This window comes from Natrix helvetica (assembly GCF_964273705.1).
Source record: "Natrix helvetica genome assembly, chromosome: 5".
NCBI classification, from domain to species: domain Eukaryota; kingdom Metazoa; phylum Chordata; class Lepidosauria; order Squamata; family Natricidae; genus Natrix; species Natrix helvetica.
The window spans coordinates 145,092,699-145,118,501 of NC_138551.1; the positions used below are offsets into that span (position 1 = coordinate 145,092,699).

At 53.1% G+C, this 25,803-nt stretch overlaps 3 protein-coding genes across 7 annotated transcripts in view; all 3 read left to right on the forward strand.

Moving 5' to 3' along the window:
- The first annotated feature begins 315 nt into the window (after positions 1-315).
- Positions 316-12,314, forward strand: SZRD1 (SUZ RNA binding domain containing 1). Of its 4 annotated transcripts, none has more exons than XM_081955281.1 (4): positions 316-463; positions 7,287-7,336; positions 7,627-7,878; positions 9,546-12,314. In XM_081955281.1, exons 1-4 carry the CDS (start codon positions 374-376, stop codon positions 9,646-9,648), a joined length of 495 nt encoding a protein of 164 aa, XP_081811407.1. In that variant the 5' UTR covers positions 316-373; the 3' UTR covers positions 9,649-12,314. The 4 variants fall into 4 exon arrangements, with proteins under 4 accessions (XP_081811407.1, XP_081811410.1, XP_081811409.1 ...); XM_081955284.1 differs by having other exon boundaries at positions 398-463; positions 7,624-7,878; XM_081955283.1 differs by lacking the exon at positions 316-463 and adding an exon at positions 5,374-5,721.
- Positions 12,315-12,461: 147 nt separating this feature from the next.
- On the forward strand, positions 12,462-19,481 carry NECAP2 (NECAP endocytosis associated 2). 2 transcript variants are annotated; one of them, XM_081955278.1, is made up of 8 exons: positions 12,462-12,729; positions 12,965-13,065; positions 13,188-13,292; positions 14,165-14,246; positions 15,183-15,291; positions 16,134-16,302; positions 17,421-17,508; positions 18,846-19,481. In XM_081955278.1, the coding sequence occupies exons 1-8, from the start codon at positions 12,596-12,598 to the stop codon at positions 18,889-18,891; spliced, it is 834 nt and encodes a 277-aa protein (XP_081811404.1). In that variant the 5' UTR covers positions 12,462-12,595; the 3' UTR covers positions 18,892-19,481. The 2 variants fall into 2 exon arrangements, with proteins under 2 accessions (XP_081811404.1, XP_081811403.1); XM_081955277.1 differs by having other exon boundaries at positions 12,466-12,729; positions 13,188-13,301.
- A 162-nt stretch (positions 19,482-19,643) lies between these two features.
- The window catches only part of CROCC (ciliary rootlet coiled-coil, rootletin), a 33,183-nt gene continuing 27,023 nt past the window's right edge, over positions 19,644-25,803 (forward strand). The window contains exons 1-3 of the mRNA XM_081955285.1: positions 19,644-20,110; positions 21,792-21,977; positions 23,607-23,690. Of these exons, the coding sequence (XP_081811411.1) occupies positions 19,976-20,110; positions 21,792-21,977; positions 23,607-23,690 (405 nt within the window). The 5' untranslated portion in view covers positions 19,644-19,975. The remainder of the gene's footprint in view (positions 20,111-21,791; positions 21,978-23,606; positions 23,691-25,803) is intronic.

A 25,803-nucleotide genomic window follows, 5' to 3' on the forward strand; every position in this document is an offset into this window, starting at 1 on the left:
TCCTGCTTTCCTCCCCGCGAATTAGTATTTGGCACCGTCCTCCATGCCGTAAACCCAGCGAGCGTGGAACTTAGCCAAGCCGAGAGAGGAAAAATTTTGCACTGATAAATTGGGAACAGCTGAGTGCGCCAAGTGCGCATGCGCAAAACCTTCCAGGGCGTCTCCCGATGAGGTGGGCGGGCATCAGACGGCAGGCAATTGAGTCCCCCGGCAGGGGGCGCACGCCCGACAGCCGGCCAGTCAGGGAATAAGATGAGGTGGGGGGGGGAGGAGGTAGAGCCGCCGGTGCTCATGCGCATTGGCGCGAGCTGACGCCAAAGGCGGGGCCGGCTGGCGGCGGCCGCCGACAGGCTAGGACTGGGCGCCCGCGCGCATGCGCTCCGGGCGGGCTGGCGGCGGAGGGGGCATTACAATGGAAGATGAGGAGGTCGCCGAGAGTTGGGAAGAGGCGGCCGATAGCGGGGTGAGTCCCACCGAACGACGCCCGGGTCCCGAGCGGGGGCCCCGAGGGGAGACGGGCCGTCCCCCAGGGTGGGAGGGCGAGGGGGGTCAGGCGAGGCATCCCGGGTCGACCGAGCCTCTTTAGGCCTCTTAAAGGGGCCGTGCCCCCTTTTCCCCCCAACACGTGGTCTCAGCGCCACCGGCTCTCCCTCTGCGCTGGGGACGGTGGGGGGGCTGGACAGCCGGGTCTCTCCCCAGCTGGGAGGCTGCCCTCCGCGGCAGAGCAGGGGGCGATCTCCGTCGGGGCTGGGAAGTGGGCGCTTCCCAAAAGAAGGTGCCGCCTGGAGCGGGAGAGGAAAGGAAGGAAGAGCCTCTGCGCCCCGGAGGAGGCTTGGACTTCGGATCGCTCGTCCTCCCCCCCCCCCCCCACTGCAGTTCCGCATCCCGGCTCAGCCGCCTCCCCATTGCAGGGATCCTGGAAGTGGAAGGGGCCGGGGGGGGAGGGCGCCTGCAGGTAGAATAGAGTAGAATAAGGGAATAGGATAGAATAGAACAGCCGAGTTGGAAGGGGTCTTGGAGGTCTTCTAGTCCAACCCCCTGCTTAGACAGGAAACCCTACACTACTTCAGTGACATGGCACAATCTCTTCTTTAAAACTTCCAATGTTGAAGCATTTACAAGAGTGGAGTAGAATAGAGAAGAGAGTAGAATACAGAATAGAATAGAGAATAGGAGTAGAGTAGAGTAAGGGAATAGAATAGAATAGCAGAGTTAGAAGGGACCTTGGAGGTCTTCTAGTCCAACCCCCTGCTTAGGCAGGAAACCCTACACTACTTCAGACACGTGGCACTCCAATCTCTTCTTAAAAACTTCCAGTGTTGAAGCATTTACAACTATAAGAGTAGAATAGAATAGAGAATAGGAGTAGAGTAGAATAGAATAGGGAAGAGAATATGATTCTTTATAGGCCAAGTGTGACTGGACACACAAGGAATTGGTCTTTGGTGCATAGTCTCTCAGTGTACATAAGAAGACAAGATACATTCCTCAAGAAGCGTAAGGTACAACACTTAATAATAGTCATAGGGTAATCAGGAAAGAATCAATACCAACATAAACGGTAAGGATACAAGCAACGAAGTCACAGTCCTGCAGTCCTAAGTGGGAGGAGATGGGCGATAGGACCGATGAGAAAACTAATAGTGATAGTAATGCAGGTTTAGTGAATAGTTTGACAGGGTTGAGGGAATTATTTGTTTAGCAGAGTGATGGCATTCGGGGGGAGGGAACACTGTCCTTGTGTCTAGTCTTGGTGCGCAGTGCTCTTACGTTTTGAAGGTAGGCGTTGAAACAATTTATGTCCAGGATGTGAGGGGTCTGATTTGGAGCCAGGGAGGAAATCCTTGGCTTAGGCAGGCAGTCCTCGACCTTACAACCACAACGTAGCCCCAACATTGAGGTTGTTGAGGCAGGCTTTCCTTTAAGAGAGTTTTGCCCCATTTTGCGACCTTTCTCGCCACGGTTGTTAAGGGAACCGCAGCCGTCGTTAACGTTAGGAACCTGGTTGTTGAATGAATCTGGCTTCCCCCGATGACTTTCGCTTTGCGGGAAAGGAGGATTGCTTGTCTCTCTCTCTCTCCCTCCCTCCCCTCTCTCACACACACACACACACGGCAACCATCATAAATACGAATCACCCTCCGAACATAAATCGTGTGACTGTTGGGGATGCTTCAACGGTCAGAAGTGTGAAAGATGGGCCGCGAGTCACTGTTTTTTTACGGTGCCGTTGTAACCTCGAGCGGATGAACTGTTGTAAGTCAAGGACTACCGGTAATATGAAAGTGATAACATCCGGAGAAGCCTTTCTTCCATGCTTTGCTGGTTTCTATGCACTGTCCTTTTGGGGGCCTCTCGCTCTGTGCCCTGTGCAAGTGATAGCAGTAGCCCGTAGACTTATATACCACTTCACAGTGCTTCACCAAGACCCACCTATTCCAAGCAGCTGGCCTGGCTTAACTTTGATTTAACCATATCGCTCCTGACGGGTTTTTATTGGGTATTTTAATTATATTTAATTATCTAGGGGTTTTTAAATACTGTATTTTAATTGTTTTATTTGTCAGCCGACCTCCTCCTTGTGTATGTCTCGGTATATGTTTCGTTGTACGCCGCCCCGAGTCCTTCGGGAGAGGGTGCGGCTAAGAAATAAATATTTATTATTATTATTATTATTATTATTATTCACAGCCCCCCTCTAAGTGGTTTACAGAGTCAGCCTCTTGCCCCTCCCAACAATCTGGGTCCTCATTTGACCCATCTCGGGAGGATGGAAGGCTGAGTCGACCTTGAGCCGGTCAGGATTGAACTGTTGGTATTGGTCAGAATTAGCCTGCAATACCGCATTCTGGGAAGGAAGAAAGGTAGCACTAGGACTTAGACTTATATACCGCTTCACAGTGCTTTACAGCCCTCGCGGTTTACAGAGTCAACCTCTTGCCCCCAACAATCTGGGTCCTCATTTGACCCACCTCGGAAGGACGGAAGGCTGAGTCAACCTTGAGCCTGGTGAGATTCAAACTGCCAAATTTCAGGCAGCAGGCAGTCAGCAGAGGTAGCCGGCAGTACTGCACTCTAACCACTATGCCACCATGGCTTATCTATCTATCTATCTATCTATCTATCTATCTATCTATCTATCTATCTATCATCTATCTATCTATCTATCTATCTATCTATCTATCATCTATCATATATCTATCTATCATCAATAGATCTGTCTGTCTATCTATCTATCTATCATCTATCTATCTATCTATCTATCTATCTATCTATCTATCTATCTATCTATCTATCTATCTACTTATATACCACTTCACAGTGCCTTTACAGCCCTCTCTAAGCGGTTTACAGAGTCAGCCTCTTGCCCCCAACAATCTGGGTCCTCATTTGACCCACCTTGGAAGGACGGAAGGCTGAGTCATCCTTGAGCCTGGTGAGATTCGAACTGCCAAATTGCAGGCAGCCGGCAGGCAGCAGAAGTAGTCTGCAGCACTGCACTCTAACCACTGCACCACCGTGATAATGCCCGAGAAGGTTCCTCTGCTGTTTTCTTGCATGACTTTGGACCATTGTTTCATTCTTCCAGGACTTCAGAGCAGGGGCCAGAAGGATGTACATCCCATGCTGACCCTCATCCATCCCAGGGAAGGAAGGAAGGAAGGAGGGAGGGAGGGAGGGAGAGAGGCTGAGCAAGTGTCTGCCAGGAGCCCAAAGGGAAGGTGGCCTGGGCATCCTTCTAACTATGTTCCTACAACCCCTCTCTTTTAATATAATAACAGAGTTGGAAGGGACCTTGGAGGTCTTCTAGTCCAACCTCCTGTTTAGGCAGGAAACCCATCACCACTTCAGACTCATGGCAGTCCAATCTCTTAAACCTCCAATGTTGAAGCATTTACAAGAGTGGAGTAGAATAGAGACGAGTAGAATACAGAATGGAATAGAGAATAAGAGTAGAGTAGAATAGAATAAGGGAATAAAATAGAATAGAATAACAGAGTTGGAAGGGATCTTGGAGGTCTTCTAGTCCAACCTCCTGGTTGGAAACCCTGCACCACTTCAGACAAATGGATATCCAACATCTTCTTTAAAAACTTCCAGTGTTGGAGCATTCACAATGTCTGGAGGCAAGTTGTTCCCCTGATTAATTGTTCTCACTGTCAGGAAATTTCTCCTTAGTTCTAAGTTGCTTCTCTCCTTGCTTAGTTTCCACTCATTGCTTCTTGTCCTTTCGGGATGCAGGAGCTCCTGCTTGCCTTCCAATTGCACTTCTAATTCCCCCCTCTTTGTCCAGGATGACCCTTTGAGTGAAGTGAGGACTATGAAGGGCAGAGAAGTCTCTAGAATAGGGGTCTGACACAAATTGGTGTGTGTGTGTGCATGCGTAAATGTCGCTGCCTTCCAGACTTCTGGACCTTCACAGGCAGGCTTGACAGTCGCTTCCCCTCCATTCCCTCTCGACTAACGGATTTGACGCCAGACTTGTTTCCCATATAGCCCTCTTTGTGGTCACCTTGCCTTTTCCTTCCTTGCACAAATATTCTCACTGAATCACCTCCTGTGATTTTTAGCGGCTATAGTTATTATATACTTTGGGACGCAGTGGCTCAGTGGCTAAGACACTGAGCTTGTCAATCAGAAAGGTCGGCAGTTCGGCGGTTCGAATCCCTAGCGCGGCGTAACAGAGTGAGCTCCCGTGACTCGCCCCAGCTTCTGCCAACCTAGCAGTTCGAAAGCACGTAAAAAGTAGAAAATTAGGGACCACCTTTGGTGGGAAGGGAACAGCGTTCCGTGCGGCTCCGGCATTGAGTCATGCCAGCCACATGACCACGGAGACGTTTTTGGACAGCGCTGGCTCTTCGGCTTTGAAACGGAGATGAGCACCGCCCCCTAAAGTCGGGAACGACTAGCACATATGTGCAAAGGGAACCTTTACCTCCCACCTCATCTCATAGAATCACGCTGGCTGGTTGCTTCTACCAGCTGCAGATAATTTAATGGGGTGTGTGTGGGCAGGGCAGGTTGTTCTCTGAATGAAATTCAGCAGGGAAGGGGGTACCCGCCCAGCTGAAAATGGCGACATTCGGAGAGGTGATCTGACCTGAACCAAGAGCCCAATTTTGGCCCGTGTAAAACGAACCACTTGGATAAGCTGACAATCTACCCAGGGGCTTGCGTGTTTTGAGTTCGCTGGAGAAGAAAACTCATTCAGCCAAGCCAAGAGCTTACCTTCACTTTCAAAGATTAACTCGCCCGCCAGACTTTGGACTACAAAGCAGTGACACCTCATTGGGGAAGAGCTGTTAGAGGGAATGCCCGCCTGATTGCAAAACCAGGCGCGGGACGGCTGAAGTGTTCTGGCTGGCACTTAGGGCCTCCCTTTCCATCAAGGAACAGCCACCGGAACGACCGTTTCCTACACGGCCAACTAAGACAGCCCCAGAAAGCGGCCTTGGTTGAGCTGGGACCACGTCCCTGCTGTGGGAAAACCGCCACCCTTCCGACGCTGTCAGACCTGCGAGGATAGTTCAGCCAACTGGCCAGGCTGTTGGGCCACCTCTAGTGGCCTCCCTGGCTTGGAACCAGAGAACTGATCTCCCAAAGCGGAGAACAGATTCTCATCTTTCTGCTTACCGATCTTTAAATGGTGGCATCCTCTCCCTCCCCTCCTCCCATGTTTTTGCCAGTGAGAATGACCAGGCACGTCCTGTGCCAATGATGGTAAGTGTGCCAGTGGAAGTTATCCGAGGCGCTTGGATCAGCAGGGGCCAAAGGCACCGCCTGGGACTCTTAAGCAGAGAAAGCCCGTCTGATTTTGAGCTGCTGATCTGGGCAACCTACAAAACCAGGCTCTAATTTTATCTCCCTGCTTTGCTCAAATGAGAAGCGTCAGCAGGCGCAGCTGCCAATGGATCTCATGTCTGGCATGAGCCCATTGGGATTCTGGTCAGTGGATAAAGTTCACCCTGGGCTCCCTTCCCAGGGAAGGCCTCGGCTTTCTCCATCTGAAAAGCAAAAGGGTTGAGAGGGGGTATCTATCTATCTATCTATCTATCTATCTATCTATCTATCTATCTATCTATCTATCTATCTATCATCTATTTAATCTATCTAATCTATCATCTTCTCTCTCTCATCTATCCTCTCTCAATATATCTATCATCTATCTTTTTTCTCGCTATCATCTATCTATCTATCTATCTATCTATCTATCTATCTATCTATCTATCTATCTATCTATCTATCATCTTCTCTCTCATCTATCTTCTCTCTCAATATATCTATCTTATCATTTATCTTTTCTCTATCTATCTATCATCTCTCTCTCATCTATCTTCTCTCAATATATCTATCTTATCATCTACCTTTTCTCTCGCTATCATCTATCTATCTAATCTATCATCTTCTCTCTCTCATCTATCTTCTCTCTCAATATATCTATCTTATCATTTATCTTTTCTCTATCTATCATCTCTCATCTATCTTCTCTCAATATATCTATCTTATCATCTACCTTTTCTCTCGCTATCATCTATCTATCTATCTATCTATCTATCTATCTATCTATCTAATCTATCATCTTCTCTCTCTCATCTATCTTCTCTCTCAATATATCTATCTTATCATCTATCTTTTCTCTCGCTATCATCTATCTATCTAATCTATCATCTTCTCTCTCATCTATCTTCTCTCTCAATATATCTATCTTATCACCTATCTTATCATCTATCTTTTCTCTCGCTATCATCTATCTATCTAATCTATCATCTTCTCTCTCATCTATCTTCTCTCTCAATATATCTATCTTATCACCTATCTTATCATCTATCTTTTCTCTCGCTATCATCTATCTATCTAATCTATCATCTTCTCTCTCATCTATCTTCTCTCTCAATATATCTATCTCATCATCTATCTATCTTATCTATCTATCTATCTATCTATCTATCTATCATCTCTCATCTATCTTCTCTCTCAATATATCTATCTTATCATCTATCTTTTCTCTCGCTATCATCTCTCTATCTAGTCTATCATCTTCTCTCTCTCATCTATCTTCTCTCTCAATATATCTATCTTATCATCTATCTTTTCTCTTGCTATCATCTATCTATCTCCCCCCCCCCCTCTGTGGGAACCTCTTGACGTTTTAAAGATGAGTTAGCAACCGATGGTGAGATCTGGCATTGTCTTGCCGGGAAAAGGGATGGCCAGCTGGTCACTTGGTACTACAAGGTGTCTGGCTCCAGTGGGATGGAACTTGACCCCATGACGTTGCCTTGCAGGAAATAGACAGGCGACTGGAAAAGAAACTGAAAATCAGCCAAAAAGAAAGGTAAGAATCGTTCAGTAGCTTTCACGCTGGGGGATGGCTGGGAAAATAAGAGTGGTGTTCTGATTTCTTTTTTTTTAAAGATTCCATCTAAAAATAAACGACTGACCCCTGATTCTGCTGATTAGTCAGAAAGTCTTGAGGGGCAACCAAGAGGAATAAGCTTGGCTGTCTGCCTTGCGTTTCGGGAAAATAGTTCAGAGGACTGGTTGAAAGGTTGGGGGGGGGGGTTGGCCAACTGCACACAAAAAATTGTTTCTCACCCCCCTTCCTTTCTTCCTTCTTTCCAGCAGGAAATCCAAGTCCCCACCCAAAGTGCCGATCGTAATTCAGGATGACAGTCTTCCCTCGGGGCCCCCTCCGCAGATTCGGATCCTGAAGCGGCCCACCAGCAACGGGGTGCTGACCAACCCCAACTCTGCCAGCCGGCCTGCCTTCCCGGTGAAGAGCCTGGCCCAGAGGGAGGCCGAATACGCAGAGGCCAGGAAGCGGATCCTGGGCAGCGCCAGTCCGGAAGAGGAGCAGGAAAAACCTATCCTTGACAGGTAAGGGAGCCCCTGGCACAGCCACATTTCTCTTGCCCCACTCTCCCTGCGGAGGGTCAGGCCAAGATCCTGTCCATGCCCAGAAGATGCAGATGTAAGGCCTGCCAGCTCAGGGTTTTATCCCATTGGGTTCAGCTTAGGGGAAGCCACTTGGAGGGCCTTGGGTCAGTCTTCAATCTGGAGGGGTACAGCTCTGGGATTGGTTTCCCAAAGGAGCATCTCCTCATGGGCCTCTTTGGGGCTGGACCACCTAATCTTCTTAAAGCTGTGGCTAAGCTCTACAGAGAATCATTAAAACTGCCCAGAATATCACCCGGCTCCAGCTACCATCCCTGGATGACATCTTCGCATCTCGCTGTTCGAGGAAGTTGCGCAACGTTCTCAGAGACTCTTCCCCTCCTGCTTACAATCTTTTTAGATCCTTTTTGCTTTCTGGCAGAAGGTACAGAACAATCAAAACTCGGACCGCACGTCTTCTGAATAGCTTTTATCCCAGAGCTATAATTGCACTCAACAATGAACTAAAGGGCCGCCATCAGTGAGCTGTTGGACAGCACAACTTCGTCTCTTGTGTGGATGTTTGAGTGGTTTAGGGGCGGGGATTTTTTTGGTGGGTGAAATGGGTGGGTTTGGGGATTGTTATGTGTGTTGGGCCTGGTGTCTGGGGGTTATGTGAATTTTGTTGTATGTGTATACTGTGTACATACGTACAATGACAATAAAAGTAAGTACCGTATTTTTCGGAGTAAAAGACGCTCCGAAGTATAAGACGCACCTAGATTTTGGGGAGGAAAACAAGGCAAAAATATCTGCCTCTGCCTCTCAGCAATTTGCCTCCTTGCAACAAACAGTACAGACAAATATACACTGTTGGAAGTGTTATATTTCAGACTACACTTGTACAGATGCTGTTAAAAATTGATGTGCATTTTCAGATCAAGCATTTATTTTAAAAAGCTTCTTATTTTGTTGTCTAGAATAATAATAATGCAGTCGTCAAAAAATAAGTCTAATAATTTGAACATTCTATAGGCATTTATAGTTACTGACTTACCTCCTTGCAGCAAACAGCCTGATTAGCACAAGAAAAAAAAAATCTGCCTCCCAGCAATTTGCCATTTGGAGCAAACAGCAAGTTTCACTTTCAATTTCTCCCGATCATCAGCTGTTAGAGCAGTGGTTCTCAACCTTCCCAATGCCGTGACCCTTTAATACAGTTCCTCATGTTGTGGTGACCCCCAACCATAAAACTGGTGTCTCAGTTCCTAAGATCATCGAAAATATGTGTTTTCCGATGGTCTTAGGTGACCCCTGTGAAAGGGTCGTTCGACCCCCAAAGGGGTCCCGACCCACAGGTTGAGAACCACTGTGTTAGAGGCTGCAGGGATTGCTATAGCTTATTGAAGCCTCAAAAGCCCCCGTTTGCTGCAAAGAGGTAAACTGCTGGGAGGCAGAGGCTGAAGGGTGGGGGCCGGTGGGTGGGGCTACATTCAGTGTATAAGACACATCCAAATTTGCACCTTTTTTTAGGGGGGGGGGAAGGTGTGTCTTATACTCCGAAAAATATGGTAAATATAATTTCTCCTTTGGACTTGGGGGGGGGGGGGAGAGCTATTTTAGCTGGACTGAGTATTGTTCTTATCTCCTCCCCCCCTTCTCTCCCTCAGGCCCACAAGGATCTCCCAGCCAGAAGACTCCAGGCCGCCCAGCAATGTGATCAGGCAGCCACTGGGCCCCGACGGTTCGCAGGGCTTCAAGCAACGCAGATAGGCTTGGCCGGCCGACAAGCCAGTATGAAAGCAGGGTGCTCCCCCCTCTCCTCAGCAGACCAATGGACCTGAGCCACAGGGGCGGGACTTGCCCCAAGCCTCCCCTTGGCTCCTTGCCTCGTGTGACCCTCAGCCCAGGCACCGGGACTCCTGCTGCGCCTGCCCCGTAGACTTGACATGCGAAGGAGGGCGCGCCGAGGGAGGGGCAGGCGGCGGGGCAGGCTTCTCCGGGGGAACCGGGTTGCCGTAACGCGCCGCCTGCTGAAGCGGGGGCTCCTCCATCCCCTCGCAAAGGAATGACTTCTCCCGTTGACGGCTCCCTCTGGCATCGGAAGCAGGAGGGTGGCGGGGGGAGGGGAAGGGGCTCTGCTTTTCGACATGCGCATGTCGGGGCGCGTTACCTTTGGAGCAAGGTGCAAACGGGGTGGGTGGGCGGAAGGTGTGCGCAAAAAAAAGTGTGATCCTTTGCTTTGGGGGACGGGATGGCTCTGGAGCCTTCACGCACGGGAAGAAGAAGATGAAAAGGGGGTGTGTTAGCTGTTTAACTTGTTTAATCTCTGAGAAACGGTAGTCTCTAGTGTTGAGAAAGGAGGGGAGGCGGGGAGAAAAGTGCCGGCGGGTGACCTCTTCCTGCTTAACTGCCGCTTTGAACGAACGGAGGAAGGCGTGTCGGCAGCCCGTCTTCCCACAAAGGCCAGCTCCGCCGCTTCGCAAGCCCAACAGAGACCCCAGCGCCTCTGCCTCTGCGGGCCGAGTTTGGGGGGGGGAGGGATTGCCCCGCCCTCCAGGTCTCCACCAGCACTCCCTTTGCCTCTTGGTGCTGCTTCCGATCAAAGATGGGGGAGGCCTGCTTTTCGCCACTAGGACTCTCGCGCTAGGAATAGAGTAGGTTCCTGTCTCCCCATCACGCCCTGCTGGGTCCTCGGGAGGATGCAGGCAGCGGGCCCAAGTGTTGCTTGTGCTGGCCAGCTGGAGGGGCCCCGAGCGGTAAGGCGTTTGGCCCCGTTGGTTCTTGGTCAGTCTGCCATTGGGAAGGCAAAGAAGTTGAGGGGAGCAAGGTCTGGAAAAGGCCGGAGATCAGATTTCCTTCCCTCTCGAAACGGGACGGGGGAGGATGTCACCAAAGTCTTAAATCACAGGTCTAGGCGCCATTTTCAAGATGGCCTCTGGAGGAGAACGGATTTGCAGCGATGGGAGGGATCACTCTGTGGCTTGTGCCCCACCCCCACCCCCAAGCAATACTCATTTTAGCTTTTTCCCAGGTGGTCAGACAAAAAAAAAAAAGACACTGGAGGGAAGGGGACTGGTTTAAGAGACCCTGCCCAACGATGCCAAGTGTCCGGACCAGCTGGGGCTTCACTCCCTAGCAGCCATATTGAGGGTGGGGCGGAGGTGGAGAGCCTCCCCCCTCCCCACACCACTTCCAGGTGCCTGGGCTAACTCGCTTCACTGTGTTTCCCAAGTCTGCCTTTCGGTTTTGCTGCCTGGTGTAGAAAGGGACACCTCAGAGTTTTTTTTTTGGGGGGGGGGGGTCTGTCAAGGGGGTGGGATTCCCACCCTTAAAAATCCTCTTTCCCGCTGGGAGAGGAGGGAAGGCCTCCGGCCGTCGTGCAAGAAGAGGGTGTTAAGTGTCTCTATATATGTGTGTGGGGCAGGGCGGGTTTGGGGGTGCCAGAACAGGTGTCTCTGTACATCAACACAGGATGTTGTATCACAACACAGCAAAAGGAGTAACCGGTCAAAAGAGTAATAACAATAATAATAGAAATAAAAACTACCTGTGTACAAAAAAGTGAAAAAACCTGGCTGGGCCTTCAGTGGGTAACCCTCTCTTTCCATCCTCTGCCTCTCTCTCCCCAGTTGGCTGACTCCCACATTTTTGGGCTGGCCTTTTTTCCTCCCCCCTCTCCCCCCCAATTTCTGTTTGAAACCAGGGTTTCCTCTCCCCTTTTCTAACTGCAGAGTAACTGCCTCACTACCGGCTGGCCCTTCCCAGAACTGCCCTCCATTTTGGGGGTCAGGATCTGGGCCTCTTTTTTTCGTCCCTCCCTTTGGATTCTAAATACCCAAACTTGGCCACTTGAAGACTTGTGGACTTCAGCTCCCAGAATTCTCCAGCCCGCTGGCTGAAGAATTCTGGGAGTTGAAGTCCACAAGTCAGCAACTTTTAAGACTTGTAGACTGGCTGGAGAATTCTGGGAGTTGAAGTCCACAAGTCTTAAAAGTTGCCAAGTTTGGGGACCTCTGCTGAAGGCGGAAGGGCGCGTCGCTTGAGCGGCTTTTTCTAGCGGCGGCTCTTAGCTGACGACTCGGTGCTTTGGTTTTTTGGCTCCCGAGGCTGGATCCCTGGGGTGGGGGCGGCAGCGTCAAGAGGAAGGCAAAGAGTCCCCCACTCCCCCTATGACCTAATGGAGGGAGGGGGCGTCCCAGGCTCAGCCGATCACGGGCCTGGGGGCGTTGCTGTGGACCCGCTGGCCGGGAAGCGGCACCCTTCGGAGGAAGAGTCTCTTTTTTGGGGGGGGGGTCTGCTTTGGGGGAAAGGAGGGATCAGCGCTAAAGCGCCCCCCCCCTCCACCGAGGAACTTCTGTTCCAGGCAGCGCTTGCCCTTCGCGGACGAAAGATTTACACGCTGTGTTTGAAATAAACGCGTTAACTTTTTTTTTCAACTTTTCCTGCTTCTTATTCCCCGGGGCGAGGGGAGCTTTGAGGAAGGGGGGGGGGAACAGGCAGGGCAGAGCCGGATCGGAGTCGTCGTCCCCCCCTCCGGGCGTCGCTGCAAGCCGCGATGCTCTGGGAGCGGCTCCTGCTCCTCCCACCCGCCAGGGGTCGCCAGAGCCTCTTTATTTTCACAAGGGCGCCTTCGACGGCGTGGGCGGGGTTTCGCGTTTCTCACCCGCCCGCGGCTAGGAAGTGACGACAGGTGTTGCTAGAGAGGAGATTCCTGCGCATGCCCGGAAGAGCCCAGCGTTCCGGTGAGGGGGCGAAGATGGCGGAAGGCGAAGAGTACGAGTCCGTCTTGTGCGTCAAGCCGGAGGTCCACGTCTACCGGGTGCCCCCGCGCGCCTCCAACCGCGGCTATCGGTGAGCCTCCCCCGTCCCCCGTGTCGCTTTGCCCTCGTGGGGCGGGGCGGGATTCCCAACTCCCATCATCCCCGGCTGAGTTGACCGGCTCTCCGGTGCTGCCGAGGAAAACCCTGCTGCTGAGGCTGGGTTCTGCGCATGCGCACACGTTTCCCACCCACTCCCTACTTCCTAAAGACCTAAGCGGATAAGGGGGAGCCGGTCGGGCTAGCTGGGCTTTTCCTCTTGCCGCTAGTGCCGCGGAGTGGCAGCTGGACCAGCCGGCCTGGAGCGGCCGATTGCGTATCACAGCCCGCGGCAGCGTGGCCTTCATTAAGCTGGAGGACAAGAATTCAGGTAAGGGGGCCGCCCGGGTGACTGAGGGTCTCCCTGGAGGGCGGTGGTCGGGCAGGTTAAACAACCCGAGGCAGCAGCGGACCGGCTGCCCACCTGGCACTCCTTCCCTCCCACTCCCCTAGGAGAGCTTTTCGCCCAGGCTTCCGTGGACCAGTTTCCTGGGATTGCTGTGGAAAGCGTGACAGACTCGAGCCGATACTTTGTCATCCGGGTTGAAGATGGGAATGGTACGACAGGTAAGATTTAACAGAGTTGGAAAGGACCTTGCCGGTCATCTAGTCCAACCCCCTGCCCAAGCAGCAGACCCTACATCTGCTTCTACCTAGAATTGAACTCACAACCTCGTGATTGTGAGGCGAGAGCTCCACCTCTAGGCCACAGCACTCTTCTGCTTTGGATCCAGCCCTCTGGGTGGGTAGGGGGAAGGGGAATGCAGTTGTTTTTTGGGGGGTTGGGGGGCAAAGCTGATTGTAATTTTACGTGGAAAGCCTCCTCTGTGGCATCTGACCCCTGTCCTTGGTGCTGATGGTGGGGACTTTCCCGGGTGCTAGGGTAAAAGGGACAGAAGTCATTCTAAGTGAACCTGGTGAATCACACTCTTCACTCTTGTTTCCTTCCTTAAGTGGTGTGCAAGGCTGTGAGCAGCCCTTCCTTGGGCCATCCGCTTTCCCCCTTCTCTATTTGTCTGGCTGCTTCCCAACCTGGGCTCCTCTTGAGTCTCTAAACTTCCGCTTGGCTCTCCTCTCTCAATGCCTCTTCTTGTTTGATACGCCGAATCTTCTTTGCTATCCACGGTAACTCTCTAATTAACCAGCTCCATGGGCGCCTGGGTGTGGCTACGGCCCATCCTGGCAGATACGCACTGTGAGGATGGAGGTTGAACTCTCGGCACCCCTCCCTCGTGGGCCTGTGGCTTCTCACTTGGTCAGCAGCCTGTGTAGAAAGGGCCCTTTGGGTGGCTCTGCTGCAAACTGGAGCTGCGTGTGCAATGCTTTGGGTACGACTCAGCCTTCCTGAGGTCTCTTGTTTCAGGCTTCCTGCTGGGCTCACCTACAGCCAGCGACTTCCGCCGCCTTCCTGAGCTTAGTTTTCCTTACAGGGCGCCGTGCATTCATCGGAATTGGCTTTGTTGACCGAGGGGATGCTTTTGACTTCAATGTGGCGCTGCAAGATCATTTCAAGTGAGCAGCCTTTCCTTGGTGCCAGGACTCTGCTGGAGGCCAGGAAGGGAAATCAGCAGCACGGTCTCCCATGACCAATCACAGCTGATCCTTCTTTGACGTGCACCCGCCACTCAAAACCTGGCAAAAATCTGGCATCTGGGAACAAAACGGATAACCTTTGTTTATATCATGCATTATATTTATTTGCTGCCCATCCTGCTGTCATGCAACCCTGGGAGATTTATTTATTTATTTATTTATTTGATTTCTAGACCGCCCCCTCTCCCCGAAGGGACTCGGGGCGGTGCATTCTGATAGAACAAATATAAAAGACCAACACAGTAAGACAATAAATGTATTAAAAATAAAGAGGAAATAGCTAAGGTAGCCAGAGGCCAGAGGTGGTATTCAGTAGGTCCTGCCCAGTTCTGGAGAACTGGTAGTGAAAATTTTGAGTAGTTCAGAGAATCAGTAAGTACCACCTCTGACTGGCCCCGCCCCCATTTATTCTTTGTCTCCTGACCCGGTTGATCTGGAGGAAATGGAAATCTTGCAGTAACCTTCCCCTGGAGTGGGGAGGGAATGGAGATTTGACAGTATCCTTCTCCTGCCATGCCCATCAAGCCATGCCACGCCCACCAAGCCACACCCACAGAACTGGTAGTAAACGTTTTTGAATCCCACCACTGCACAGATTCCATCACTGGTTGTGTCTCACCCCTTGTTTCCTGCCCTAGAGGGAAATACAAATATGGGAGGCCACCTTTGCTATGTGGATTTATTTTCCAGGAAAAGAAATGTCTGTCTTAAGTAACTGGCTTCTCCAAGGGGGAAAGGCTTCCTCCCCACATCTTTTCTTTACTCTCCACCGCTTTTTCTTCTTTCTCTCTCTCTCTCTCTCTCTCTCTCTCTCTCTCTCTCTCTCTCTCTCTCTCTCTCCCTCTCTCTCTGCAGGTGGGTCAAGCAACAGACCGCGTTGGCCAAAGAAGCCCAAAACCCAACCCAGGTGCCCAAACTTGACCTGGGCTTCAAGGAAGGGCAGACCATCAAGCTCAGCATTGGGGTGAGAAAGGTCTTGGGGTTTTTTTTATCCAAGGTTGTGGAAGCAAGACAGACGTGTTGTGGCCCGCCAGGGGCCAGCAGAGCTGACAGCAGAATAGAACAGTGAGGAGGCTTGGGGAGGAGCATGGGCCAGTCCTGGAGTCTGGGGAAGGCTCTGATGAGGGCTCTGTATCGGTGGCAGAGAGGGGGGGGCAGAGTCATATGCCAGTTATCAGCTGTCTTCGGAGTCAGACATCAGTGAAGCAGAAGAACAGCTGGAACCTGTTCCCAGTGTGCGCATGCACAGAGTTGCCAGACAAAGGGAACAGTTAAAGAACAGGGGTCGACTTGGGAATAAGGCCACAGGTGGACAATGAATGGCCTCTTCCAGAGGACATAAAAGAGGAGCAAAAGGGGAGTGGAGTTTGCAGGAGACAATTAGTTCACTCTCTGAGACTCCTTGCCAAGTTCTGCAGATATCGGCCTAGCAGCTCTCCAAGCCAGAGAAGGTCTGTGACCATAAATCCTCCCTTGAAAGACTTAGCTGGATGTGAATGAGCAGAGTTCACAGCAAATTAATAAAAGGGGTTTTTGTGGGGACCAGGAGTTTGCTTCATGCTCTCGGGAAGCCTCGGTCAGAACAAGATGCACTCAGGTGCGCTTACAAGGCTCGGCCGTGCAGTTGGCCCTCTGCCAGCTCGGTGGGTGGTTTCTGCCATGTTCGAGTCGTAGAAAGGGAAGCAGAACCTGAAGCCCGACGTTTGAGAAAGAAGCGAGGGCAAAGCCCTCCTCCTCAGGCTAATTTCTATCCTCAAGTGGGAGGCTTCCAAAACCGCCTGAAAGCTCTTTGGTCTTCCTCCCCAGAACATGAAAAAAAAGGACGGCTCCTTGGGAAGTAAGCCACGAACTGCTGACTACGTGGGGCCCCGCCTTCTCCCCCCGCCTCCGGGGGGAAAGACCCCCTTCCTCCTCACACCGGGAGAGCAGCTTCCCTTGCCTCTTCTGGGAATCTCGGAAGATGCTGTCGAAACAGGTCTGTGTGGCTCCTCGAAGGGGGTGGGGGGGTTCACTTTGGTACCAAACTGGAAAAGGGAGCTCCTGCCTTTGAGACTTCTTGAGTTGTCTGGTGGTAGATGGGATCAGCCAGGGCCTTTTATACCCTTTTCTGAGGACCACCCACCTCATTTTTTGCCCGTCATCTAGCTCAGCGGTAATCAACTGGTGGTCCATGAGAAAATCTTTGGGGGTCCGCAGAAAAATTATTTGCATTTTTTATATTGCACCAAATCAGGGGTCCTCAAGCTACGGCCCCTGGGATGGATACGTGCAATGAACGCTTGTGTTGCTGCAGAGAGTCTCCCCCTTCGGGGTCTTTTTGTGCGGGTCGAAAGGTGGTAGAAATTCCATATTGGGGGTCTGCTTCAGCCTCCTGGTGCGGGGCTTTGGACGAAGGCTGGAGGGAAGCGCCGCTGGTGGTGAAGAGCCGGAGGGCCTCGTTCCAGTGAAAGTGCATCATGGTCTAGAACTGGCTGACCATCTCAGCCTACTGAGCCTCCAATCACCGATAACCTGGCCTTCCACTCCCGCAGGTCTTCCCTCTGCTTGGAAAACCTATGCTCCTAGTCCTCAGGGAGGTGCTTCTATTGAGCCTCCTTCTCGGCCAGATCCAATTTGAACTGAGCTGTTTTGCCAACTCTTTCTCATGGTGGCTGCTTAGCTCTAGCCACTGCTTCCTGTTGGGGTCCTAAGGAGCCCGGGCGGGCAGGCAGGCAAGGAGTGGCTGGGAGGTGAGAGGCTAGTAGAGGCTGGTGAGGCACTCCTCGATGTGACATAAGCTGGCCATGCCCACTCCGTCACATGACCACCTAGCCACGGCCACCCAGCCGATCATTAGGCAGATCATATTAGTGGTCCGTGGGATTTAAAATTTCGAATTTAGTGGTCCCTGAGGTCTAAACGTTTGGGGACCCCTGATCTAGCTTTCCCTTAGTAGAGGTATCCGTTATATAAGGGTCATTAAAAAGAACACGGATGCATGCTAAGTAACAGGCTTCTCTTTGCCAGCTCAGACAAAAGCCCTTTCACCCAGCAGCTTCTGGAAACGGGAAAGACAAAGCTAACCTCTTTCTTCTCCCCTTTGTTTGCCAACAGATGCTGCCGAGTCTCGGCCCTCACAGCCACCAAGTTCTTCAAGAGAAGCTTCTGCAGACATTTGGGGAGATTTCACCACAGCTTCTGGGTGAGAACGAGATGCCCCCTTTGTCATGTTTTGGGAGGATATGTCCTGCCCCAGCACATTCTCTCTCTCCCAAAGGACAGAAGAACTGTTGTGTCCATACAGTGGGGAATTGTCTCGGAAGTCCTGCACCAGGAAAAAAATTAGCATTTTTCTCTCTTTTTTGTTGTTATATAGCTTAGATTAGGGACGCGGTGGCTCAGTGACTGAGATGCTGAGGTTGTCGATCAGCAAGGTTGACAGTTTGGTGGTTCGAATCCCTAGCGCCGCGTAACGGAGTGAGCTCCCGTTACTTGTCCCAGCTTCTGCCAACCTAACAGTTTGAAAGTACATTAAAAATGCAAGTAGAAAAACAGGGACTTCCCCACTTGTCCCAGGTGGAGCCATTTCTCACAGCGTCTTCTCCCCCAGGGCCAATTTTGTGGCCCGCCGGCAGCCAGCAGAGCTGGCAGCAGAGTCCGGCAGGAGGTTGGGGAGGAACATGGGCCAGTCCTGGGGCTTGAGGAAAGCTCGAACGAGGGCTCTTCATCGGCAGCAGAGAGGGAGCTAGACAGCAGTGAGGCAGAGGAATAGCTGGAGCCTTTTCCCAGTGTGCGAAGAACTGCCAGAAGACAAAAACAACTAAGAAAACAGGGCCGACTTAGAAGCAAAGCCTTGGAGTGATTGGCCCCTCCCATAGGAAACAAAAGAGCGAAAGGGGAAGGGGCTTTTGCAGGAAACAATTTGTTCCTTCGGTCATTTCAAGAGAGGAAGGTTCTGTTTGCGACTTTAAGAGACTCTGTGCCACATTTTGCCTTGGCCTGCATTTGGAAACTATGTGAAGGTTCCAAGAGTTGCCCTAATTAATTTACGAGCCCAGGGACGAAATTCAAAGACAGACCATTGGTTTATTAGGACTAACATCTTAGCACGGACTTCTGTGTAGCTGAAACTAAATCACATTTAATGGCGTCTGACCTTTACCCCTGTGCCCCCTCTCCTCTTGCTGAGGTCATCAATCACATTCTCCAGCGGGACGTTTAAGCAGGGTTCTAGACATGGTCATTCATATCCCAGTACAGAAATCTGAGACTTACTCTGGCCAAAACTATGCATGGAATTTCCCTCACCTTCTCAAGGTGATAGTAGTCATGGAAACGCCTTAGGCGTTGACATCCTAGTTATCTGGCAGCTTGCCAAACGAGATAAAGTTCGTGTTGATAAACATTCCTCTGAAAGACTGTTTGCCAAGCCTTGCCGGCTGTGAATGAAAGGAATTCACAGTCGGGTAAACAAACGAGGTTTTGCAGACTCTGCTTCGTGCTTTCTAAGGAAGCTTGGGTGTTTTTGTCTCCTCGTAGGTCCGGCTCTCAGCCTCAGCAGAACTCCGATTGGGTCCAGTTCTGAAGCCGAGGGGAGAAGGCTCAAAGACCAAGGAGGAAGGAAGGCTAGAAGGCTTAGAAGACCGGGGAGATGATGGGCCGCGCCCCCTGGCTCTTGCAAACAGATCCTCTGCCTTGGATGGGTTTGACTTTGGCTTTGGACCTCGTGGTGAGGCAGAGGGAGGGCAAAACCCCGCAAACATCACCTTGCTCTCTCTTCCTCTGCCATCACCTGCGGTGTGTGTGTAGTGTTTGTGTGTGTGTGTGTGTATGTAGTGTTTGTGTGTGTAAGCTGAGATCATCTCGCCTGCTCTTCTGCCTCTTTCCAAGAGGAGCAATATACTTTGGGAGGGGTGGGGGGAAATGGTTGTGCCCACTCCTCCAGGACACAGGATAAGCCAACAATGTTGGCTTAGTTAGGGTCAGCACCCAAAGTGTTGGGAAGTGGCCTTTGGGACGCCTTCAAGGTAGCTGCCTTTTGGAAGGGACTCCGCCCCGAGGGGCTTGACCGTGTCGTTTTCTCTCCGCGGGACTCCCGTTGACGCCCGACGGCGTCTTTGCTCTCTTGCACTCCGTGTGTCCCGAATAATAATAATAAAAAAACTTTCTTCGCCAGCCAGCCTCGCAGTTCTTTTGAATTGACCGTCGCGGGTGAGCCGGAATGGCCTCGGACGGCCCCCGTAGCCAGACGGCCGGCCCGTGGGGGGGAACGCGCAGGCGCGCCGCTTCCTTGGCTGTCGCCATAGCAACCGGCGCTGTGAGGCGAAGGGGGGCGGAAAGGCCCTTCAGGCGGCGGGCCTCGTGCCCTTTCCTCCCCGGCGTCCTCCGGCTCTGAGTCCCGGGTAAGAGAGGACGGAGTCGCAGCGCGGCGTCGACGGGAAAAGGCCTCTGCGGCGGCCCGCGGCCCTTAGTCGACTTCGCCGGGCGGGAAGAAAGCGGCGACCCTCCGGAGGGAGCCCCCCTCGCGCAAGGGGTGCTGGGAGTTGTAGTCGAGCGCTCGACTGGAGTGGGGGGGCCTGTCTTGCAGCCCGAGCTGACTTGGGTGAGCCGCGCGCTTCTCCCGCTGCAGCCGCCGCCGCCCCCTCTTCTTCCCCGGGGCCGAGCGAGAGATGTCGTCCCTTCTGTCCGTGCAGGAGGAGAACCGGCTCCTGCAGCAGGAACTGTCCCGCGTGGAGGACCTGCTGGCCCAGAGCCGAGCCGAGCGCGATGAGTTGGCCATCAAGTACAACGCGCTCAGCGAGAGGGTAGGGGGGGGGGTCTTTTGGGTGGGGGGTCCTGGGGGAGGAGGGGGAGAGAAAGAGGGTCTTGGGGGGGAGGGGGGGAGGTTACTGGGGGGAGGAGGGTCCTGGGGGAGTTGCTGAGTGGGGGGGGTCTGGGAGGGAGGGGGTCCTGAGGGGAGGGGGAGGAAAGTCCTGGACGGGAGGGACAGCCCTGGGGGGTTGCTGAATGGGAAGGAGGGTCCTGGGGGGGGCATGGTCCTGTGGTGGTGCTGGGGGGGGTAAGGTCCTGGGGGGGGAGATAGGGTCCTGGGGCGGGTTCTGAGGGGGGGAGGAGGTTACTGGGGGGGAAGGGTCCTGGGGGAGTTGCTGAGTGGGGGGGGGTCTGGGAGGGAGGGGGTCCTGAGGGGAGGGGGAGGAAAGTCCTGGACGGGAGGGACAGCCCTGGGGGGTTGCTGAATGGGAAGGAGGGTCCTGGGGGGGGCATGGTCCTGTGGTGGTGCTGGGGGGGTAAGGTCCTGGGGGGGGGGAGATAGGGTCCTGTGGCGGGTTCTGAGGGGGGGAGGAGGTTACTGGGGGGGAAGGGTCCTGGGGGAGTTGCTGAGTGGGGGGGGCTCTGGGAGGGAGGGGGTCCTGAGGGGAGGGGGAGGAAAGTCCTGGACAGGAGGGACAGCCCTGGGGGGGGGTGCTGAGGGAGGGAAGAGGGTCCTTGGGGGTTCTGGGAGGGAGAGAGGGTCTTGGGAAGGTTGCTAAGGGGGGGAGGAGGGTCCTTGGGGGGAGGGGGATCTTGTGATGGTGCTTGTGGGGGGAGGAAGATCCTGGGGGGAGGGTCCTGGGGGAGAAGGGAGAGTCCTGGGGAGCTGCTGAGGGGGGAGGAAGGGTCCTGGATGGGAGGGGGCAGGGAGGGTCCTGGAGGGGTGGCGGGGGTCCTGTGGGGAGAGGAAGGAGAGAAAGGGGCAGCCCAGCCGACGCCAGAGGGACCCTCATCCCAAAGGAGCCGGGTACAGGCAGTCCTCGAACCTACGACCGCAATTGAGCCCCAAGTTTCTGTTGCTAAGGGAGGCATTTGTTAAGTGAGTCTGGCCCCGTTTCACGACCTTTCCCGCCACTGGGTTTCAGTGAATGGCCGCGGTCGATAAGTGGGTAACACGGTTGTTAAGTGAATCTGGTTACCCCATGGGCTTGGGCTCATCCGAAGGCTGCGAAAGGGGACACCTATCTTTTGCGACCTTGGGGAGGCTGCAACTGTTCTTCCTTCACCTGATCTGCTGGTTGCCTCAATAAGCCTCCCCACACTTCCCTTCTTTGCGTCTCTCTTTGGGTCCCTCCGCCAGGTGGCTCAAAGAAGGGTGTGGGGCAGGCAGCTCGTAGAAGCAGCATTTCGACCCGATGCGCTTCTTGTTTTCTGAGCTGAATGGTGACTTAGGGGTGGGCTGACCCAACACACGGAACTAACCAGGGGAGGAGAGGAGGATTGTGGCGATTCGACCGAAAGACAGGTAGTTGAGTCCCCCCCCCCCCCAATACTCCTCTCTTGGGAGAAGGGTTGGACAGTGAGCTCCAGTCCTCACTCTCGGGCTGCTCCTTCTCTCAGTCCAGTCGAAACTCAGCTCCCAGAGCGGCCGCTGTTGTGTGTGTGTGTGGGAAGCCGATGTGCGCAACGTGAAGGCAATCCCGGGTATGTGGCAGCTGGTTGTCTTTGCCTCAGCTGGAGGATGCGCTGCAACTGGAGACCGGAGAGCAGGAGAGCCTGGAGAACAGGAGCCTGGCCAAGCAGAACATCGAGCTGCGCCGGCGGTTGGAGGAGGACCAGGCGTCCTACAAACGCAAACTGCAGGCCTACCAGGAGGGACAGCAGCGGCAGGCGCAGCTGGTGCAGAAGTTGCAAGCCAAGGTGGGTTGGGCAGCTGCCGGGAAAGCCTCCTGCGTGCCTCCAGGTGCTCCAGGCTCATTGATGTGTGTGTGTGTGTGTGTGTCCCCTTTGATTGCAAGGCGCTTCCCTGCCTCTGCATCCTCCTTTCAGTCCTGTTTAAGGTTACAGTTCACCTGAGTTAGATCCCAGAGTAAAGCTTCAAGGATTTTCCCTCTCGGCTTATGGTACTTAATGCTTAAGTCTTGGTTTAGGTCTAAGTAAGTAACACTTAGAAAGTCCATGTTTCTGCAGGAATTCCAGCTCTCCTATCATAATTCCCCAGGCTTCTTTAGGTGGAGGAATTAAAGGGGACCCCCCTTAAATTGAAGCCACTATGCCCTTCCGCCGGGGTGAAGTTAACGCTGGCATTGCAAGGCCGAGCTAGCTTTTCCTTCAAGAAGATCAGCCCTGTCTTGGAAGCCAGCAGTAGCCAAGGTGAAAGTGGTCCTCCACCTGCTCGTTGGGCCAAGGACTGCAGTTGTGTCTCCTTGTGTTGTGGCCTGTCGACCACCAGCCACTCCAGCAGCCAAATCAGAGAGGAAGGCATGGGAGTCAGGGTCAGCATCAAGGCAACCTGAGAGCTCCGTGGGGGAGAGGGAGTGGAGCTGGAGGAGAGAAAGAGACAGAGGTGGAGCCTGGACCGTCTGTCAGCCCTCAGATGGAGAGTCAACAGCCCCCAGGTCCGGAGTTGGCTGATGAGGAAGAGGAGGAACAGCAGGGTCCAGTGCCTGATGCACGGATGCGCAGAAGGCAGAGGAGAGGAGAGCAGTGGAAATCTATGGGCCGGTCCTTGGGGCGGAAGAGCCACTGCTGCTAGCAAAGTCCCACCCTAGGTCGGGATAAAAGGCTGAGAAGAGGGAGCAGTGGAAATCTATGGGCCGGTTCTTGGGACGGAAGAGCCACTGCTGCTAGTGAAGCCCCACCCTAGCTCTGGGGATAAAAGGCAGAGGAGAGGAGAGCAGTGGAAATCTATGGGCCAGTCCTTGGGACGGAAGAGCCACCGCTGCCAGCAAAGCCCCACCCTAGCTCTGGGGATAAAAGGCAGAGGAGAGGAGAGCAGTGGAAATCTATGGGCCGGTCCTTGGGACGGAAGAGCCACTGCTGCTAGCGAAGCCCCACCCTAGCTCTGGGGATAAAAGGCAGAGTAGAGGAGAGCAGTGGAAATCTATGGGCCGGTCCTCGGGACGGAAGAGCCACCGCTGCCAGCAAAGCCCCACCCTAGCTCTGGGGATAAAAGGCAGAGGAGAGGAGAGCAGTGGAAATCTATGGGCCGGTCCTTGGGACGGAAGAGCCACTGCTGCTAGCGAAGTCCCACCCTAGCTCTGGGGATAAAAGGCAGAGGAGAGGAGAGCAGTGGAAATCTATGGACCGGTCCTTGGGACGGAAGAGCCACTGCTGCTAGCGAAGCCCCACCCTAGCTCGGGATAAAAGGCAGGGGGCGGGCAACTATTCATCTCCTGGACGGACAGACTTCTTAGCCTCCAGTGAAAGAGAGACTGTTTGCCAGTGCTGCCGGCTCTCCTAATAAAGGAATTCTTGAATGAGGGTTTGTCATATTTGGGGAGCTGGGTCAGAACAGCTCGGCACAATTTTCTTTTCCTTCCCTTCTAGGTTTTGCAGTACAAGAAGAAGTGTGGGGAACAAGAGCAGCAGCTACTGGAGAAATCCACAGAGCTGGAGCATCAGCAGCTGACAGTGAGGGGTGTTTTTTTTCTCTTCAGTGTGGCAGGCCCGGGCGAGACCACTGGGCCAGGTGGCTCCTTGAGTTGTGATTCTTTTGCAGCTGGTACCAGCTGCCCAGTGTGCAGAACTCGATGCGGACGCCAGGGCTGTGTGTGAACTGTAGAGGCCGCCCTCCATCTCTCTCTGTCAAGATCATTTTTTCACAGAGTTTTTAAGTCCTGTCGCTACCTTCATTCGCCCACTTTCTCTGCCTTGGGGCTGGTTAACCTCGTAGCCCAACGGCGTCAAGGTCTCTCGATGGACGCGGGTCCTTCAGAAGCAGCAGTGAGAATGGAGTTGTTCTGACCGAGGCTTCCCAAGAGCCTGAAGCCAACTCCTGGTCCCGACAAAAACCCCTTTTATTAATTCGCTGTGAATTCTCCTCCTTCACATCCAGCAAAGTCTTTCAAGGGAGGATTTACAGTCACAGACCTTATCTGGCTTGGAGAGCTGATAGGCCAGTGATGGCTAACCTTTTTCTAAAGGTGTGCCATAACTGTGTGCGCGTGCACTATCGCATGCACATATGTGCCCCCACACCTGCACATGTGGGGAGTTTTTGCCCTCCCCGGCGCTCTGGAGGCGTTCCTGAAGCCTGGGCAGTGTGAAAATGGCCTCCCCTGGCCCTCCCGAAGGCTGAAAATCAGCTGGCCGGCACGCACATGCGCCCCGGAGCCGAGGGCTGCCGTGCTGGCAAATATGGCTCCGCATGCCACCTGTGGCACGCATGTCATAGGTTCGCCATCACGGTGATAGGCCAATATCTGCAAAACTTGGCCAGGAGTCTCTGAGAGTTACCAACCAATGAATCGAACTAATGGTCTCCTGCAAACTCCACTCCCCTTTTGCTCCTCTTTTATTTCCTCTGGGAGGGGCCATTCATCGCCCACCTGTGGCCTTACTCCCAAGTCGACCCCTGTTCTTTAGCTATTCCCTTTGTCTAGCAACTCTGCGCATGCGCACACTGGGAACAGGCTCCAGCTGTTCTTCTGCCTCACTGATGTCTGACTCTGAAGGCAGCTGATAACTGGCATACGCCTCTGGTCCCCTCTCTGCCTCCGATACAGAGCCTTCCCCAGACTCCAGGACTGGCCCAGGTTCCTCCCCAACCTCCTCAATGTCCGAATCTGCTGCCAGCTCCGCTGGCCACTGGCGGGCCACAACAGGACAGCCCAAGGATGGTTGCAAACTGGTTTTCATGTACCCGACTGAGTTTTTAAAGCTTCCCCACAGGATCCCGGGAGATCCCAAGTCTCAAGACACTCGGAATGAAAACCGTGATTCTCTTCTGGATCTGTGGCATCAAGATGCCACTTTTCCTCCGAGAACTGGGATCTCAGGGTGAGGGGAGTTTTTCCCAACCTAAAAAGCGATCTGGTCATGGAGTTCTCACTAAAGGGGGAGATAGCTGGGCTTAAGCAGATGTTCCACCACAGTGGCTCCCTCCAGATTAGAAAACCCTCAGTGTCGGGCCTGCAGCCAGTTCCTTTTGGGATCTTTGGCCTGCCACACTAACATTCTATTCTACTATGCTGTTACATTAGTGGGGAATTGAGAGGGGGAATAGTAAGGAGTAGAATGTGATGATGTCAAAATAAAATTCCTTTCTAGAATCCAAGGTCATCCTTTGTCTGTACACCTTCCCAAGCTTTGTTTTCGCTGGCAGAGGGCTGCAGGAGGCCATCACAACCAAAAACGGAGCTTGGGGAGCCTGTTTTTGCTGGCAGAGTGCTGGGGCCGCCACAGTCACCCCCGACATGAGTGACGTTGAGTTGGGCACACCCACCCCGGCCACGCCCCCCCCCCCCCCGCCCCCTCTGAGGTCAGACACAACTCTTGATGAAATCGAGTTCGGCACCCCTGGTCTAGATAAATAAATTTGCTGTCAGGCCTGCAGCCATCTTTTCTTTTGGATCTTTGGCCTGCCACACTTGCTATTATTCTACTATGCCTTTTCTATTGTGGGAAAATGGGAGCGGGGGATTGTATGGGGTTAGATGCTATGTAGCCATAACAACATTCTTTCTAGAGAGCCAAGGTCATCCTTTGTCTCTGCACCTGGCCGGAACTGGATGGGTGGAAGCTG

Bases quoted from the DNA above. Each gene is read 5' to 3' on its own strand.
- SZRD1 (XM_081955281.1), top strand. From the start codon at position 374: ATGCGCTCCGGGCGGGCTGGCGGCGGAGGGGGCATTACAATGGAAGAT. The intron at 7,337-7,626 runs GTAAGAATCGTT...TCTTTCCAGCAG, and splicing joins AAAATCAGCCAAAAAGAAAG to GAAATCCAAGTCCCCACCCA. The intron at 7,879-9,545 runs GTAAGGGAGCCC...TCTCTCCCTCAG, and splicing joins GAAAAACCTATCCTTGACAG to GCCCACAAGGATCTCCCAGC.
- NECAP2 (XM_081955277.1), top strand. From the start codon at position 12,596: ATGCCCGGAAGAGCCCAGCGTTCCGGTGAGGGGGCGAAGATGGCGGAA. The intron at 13,066-13,187 runs GTAAGGGGGCCG...CCACTCCCCTAG, and splicing joins GCTGGAGGACAAGAATTCAG to GAGAGCTTTTCGCCCAGGCT. The intron at 16,303-17,420 runs GTCTGTGTGGCT...GTTTGCCAACAG, and splicing joins GGAAGATGCTGTCGAAACAG to ATGCTGCCGAGTCTCGGCCC.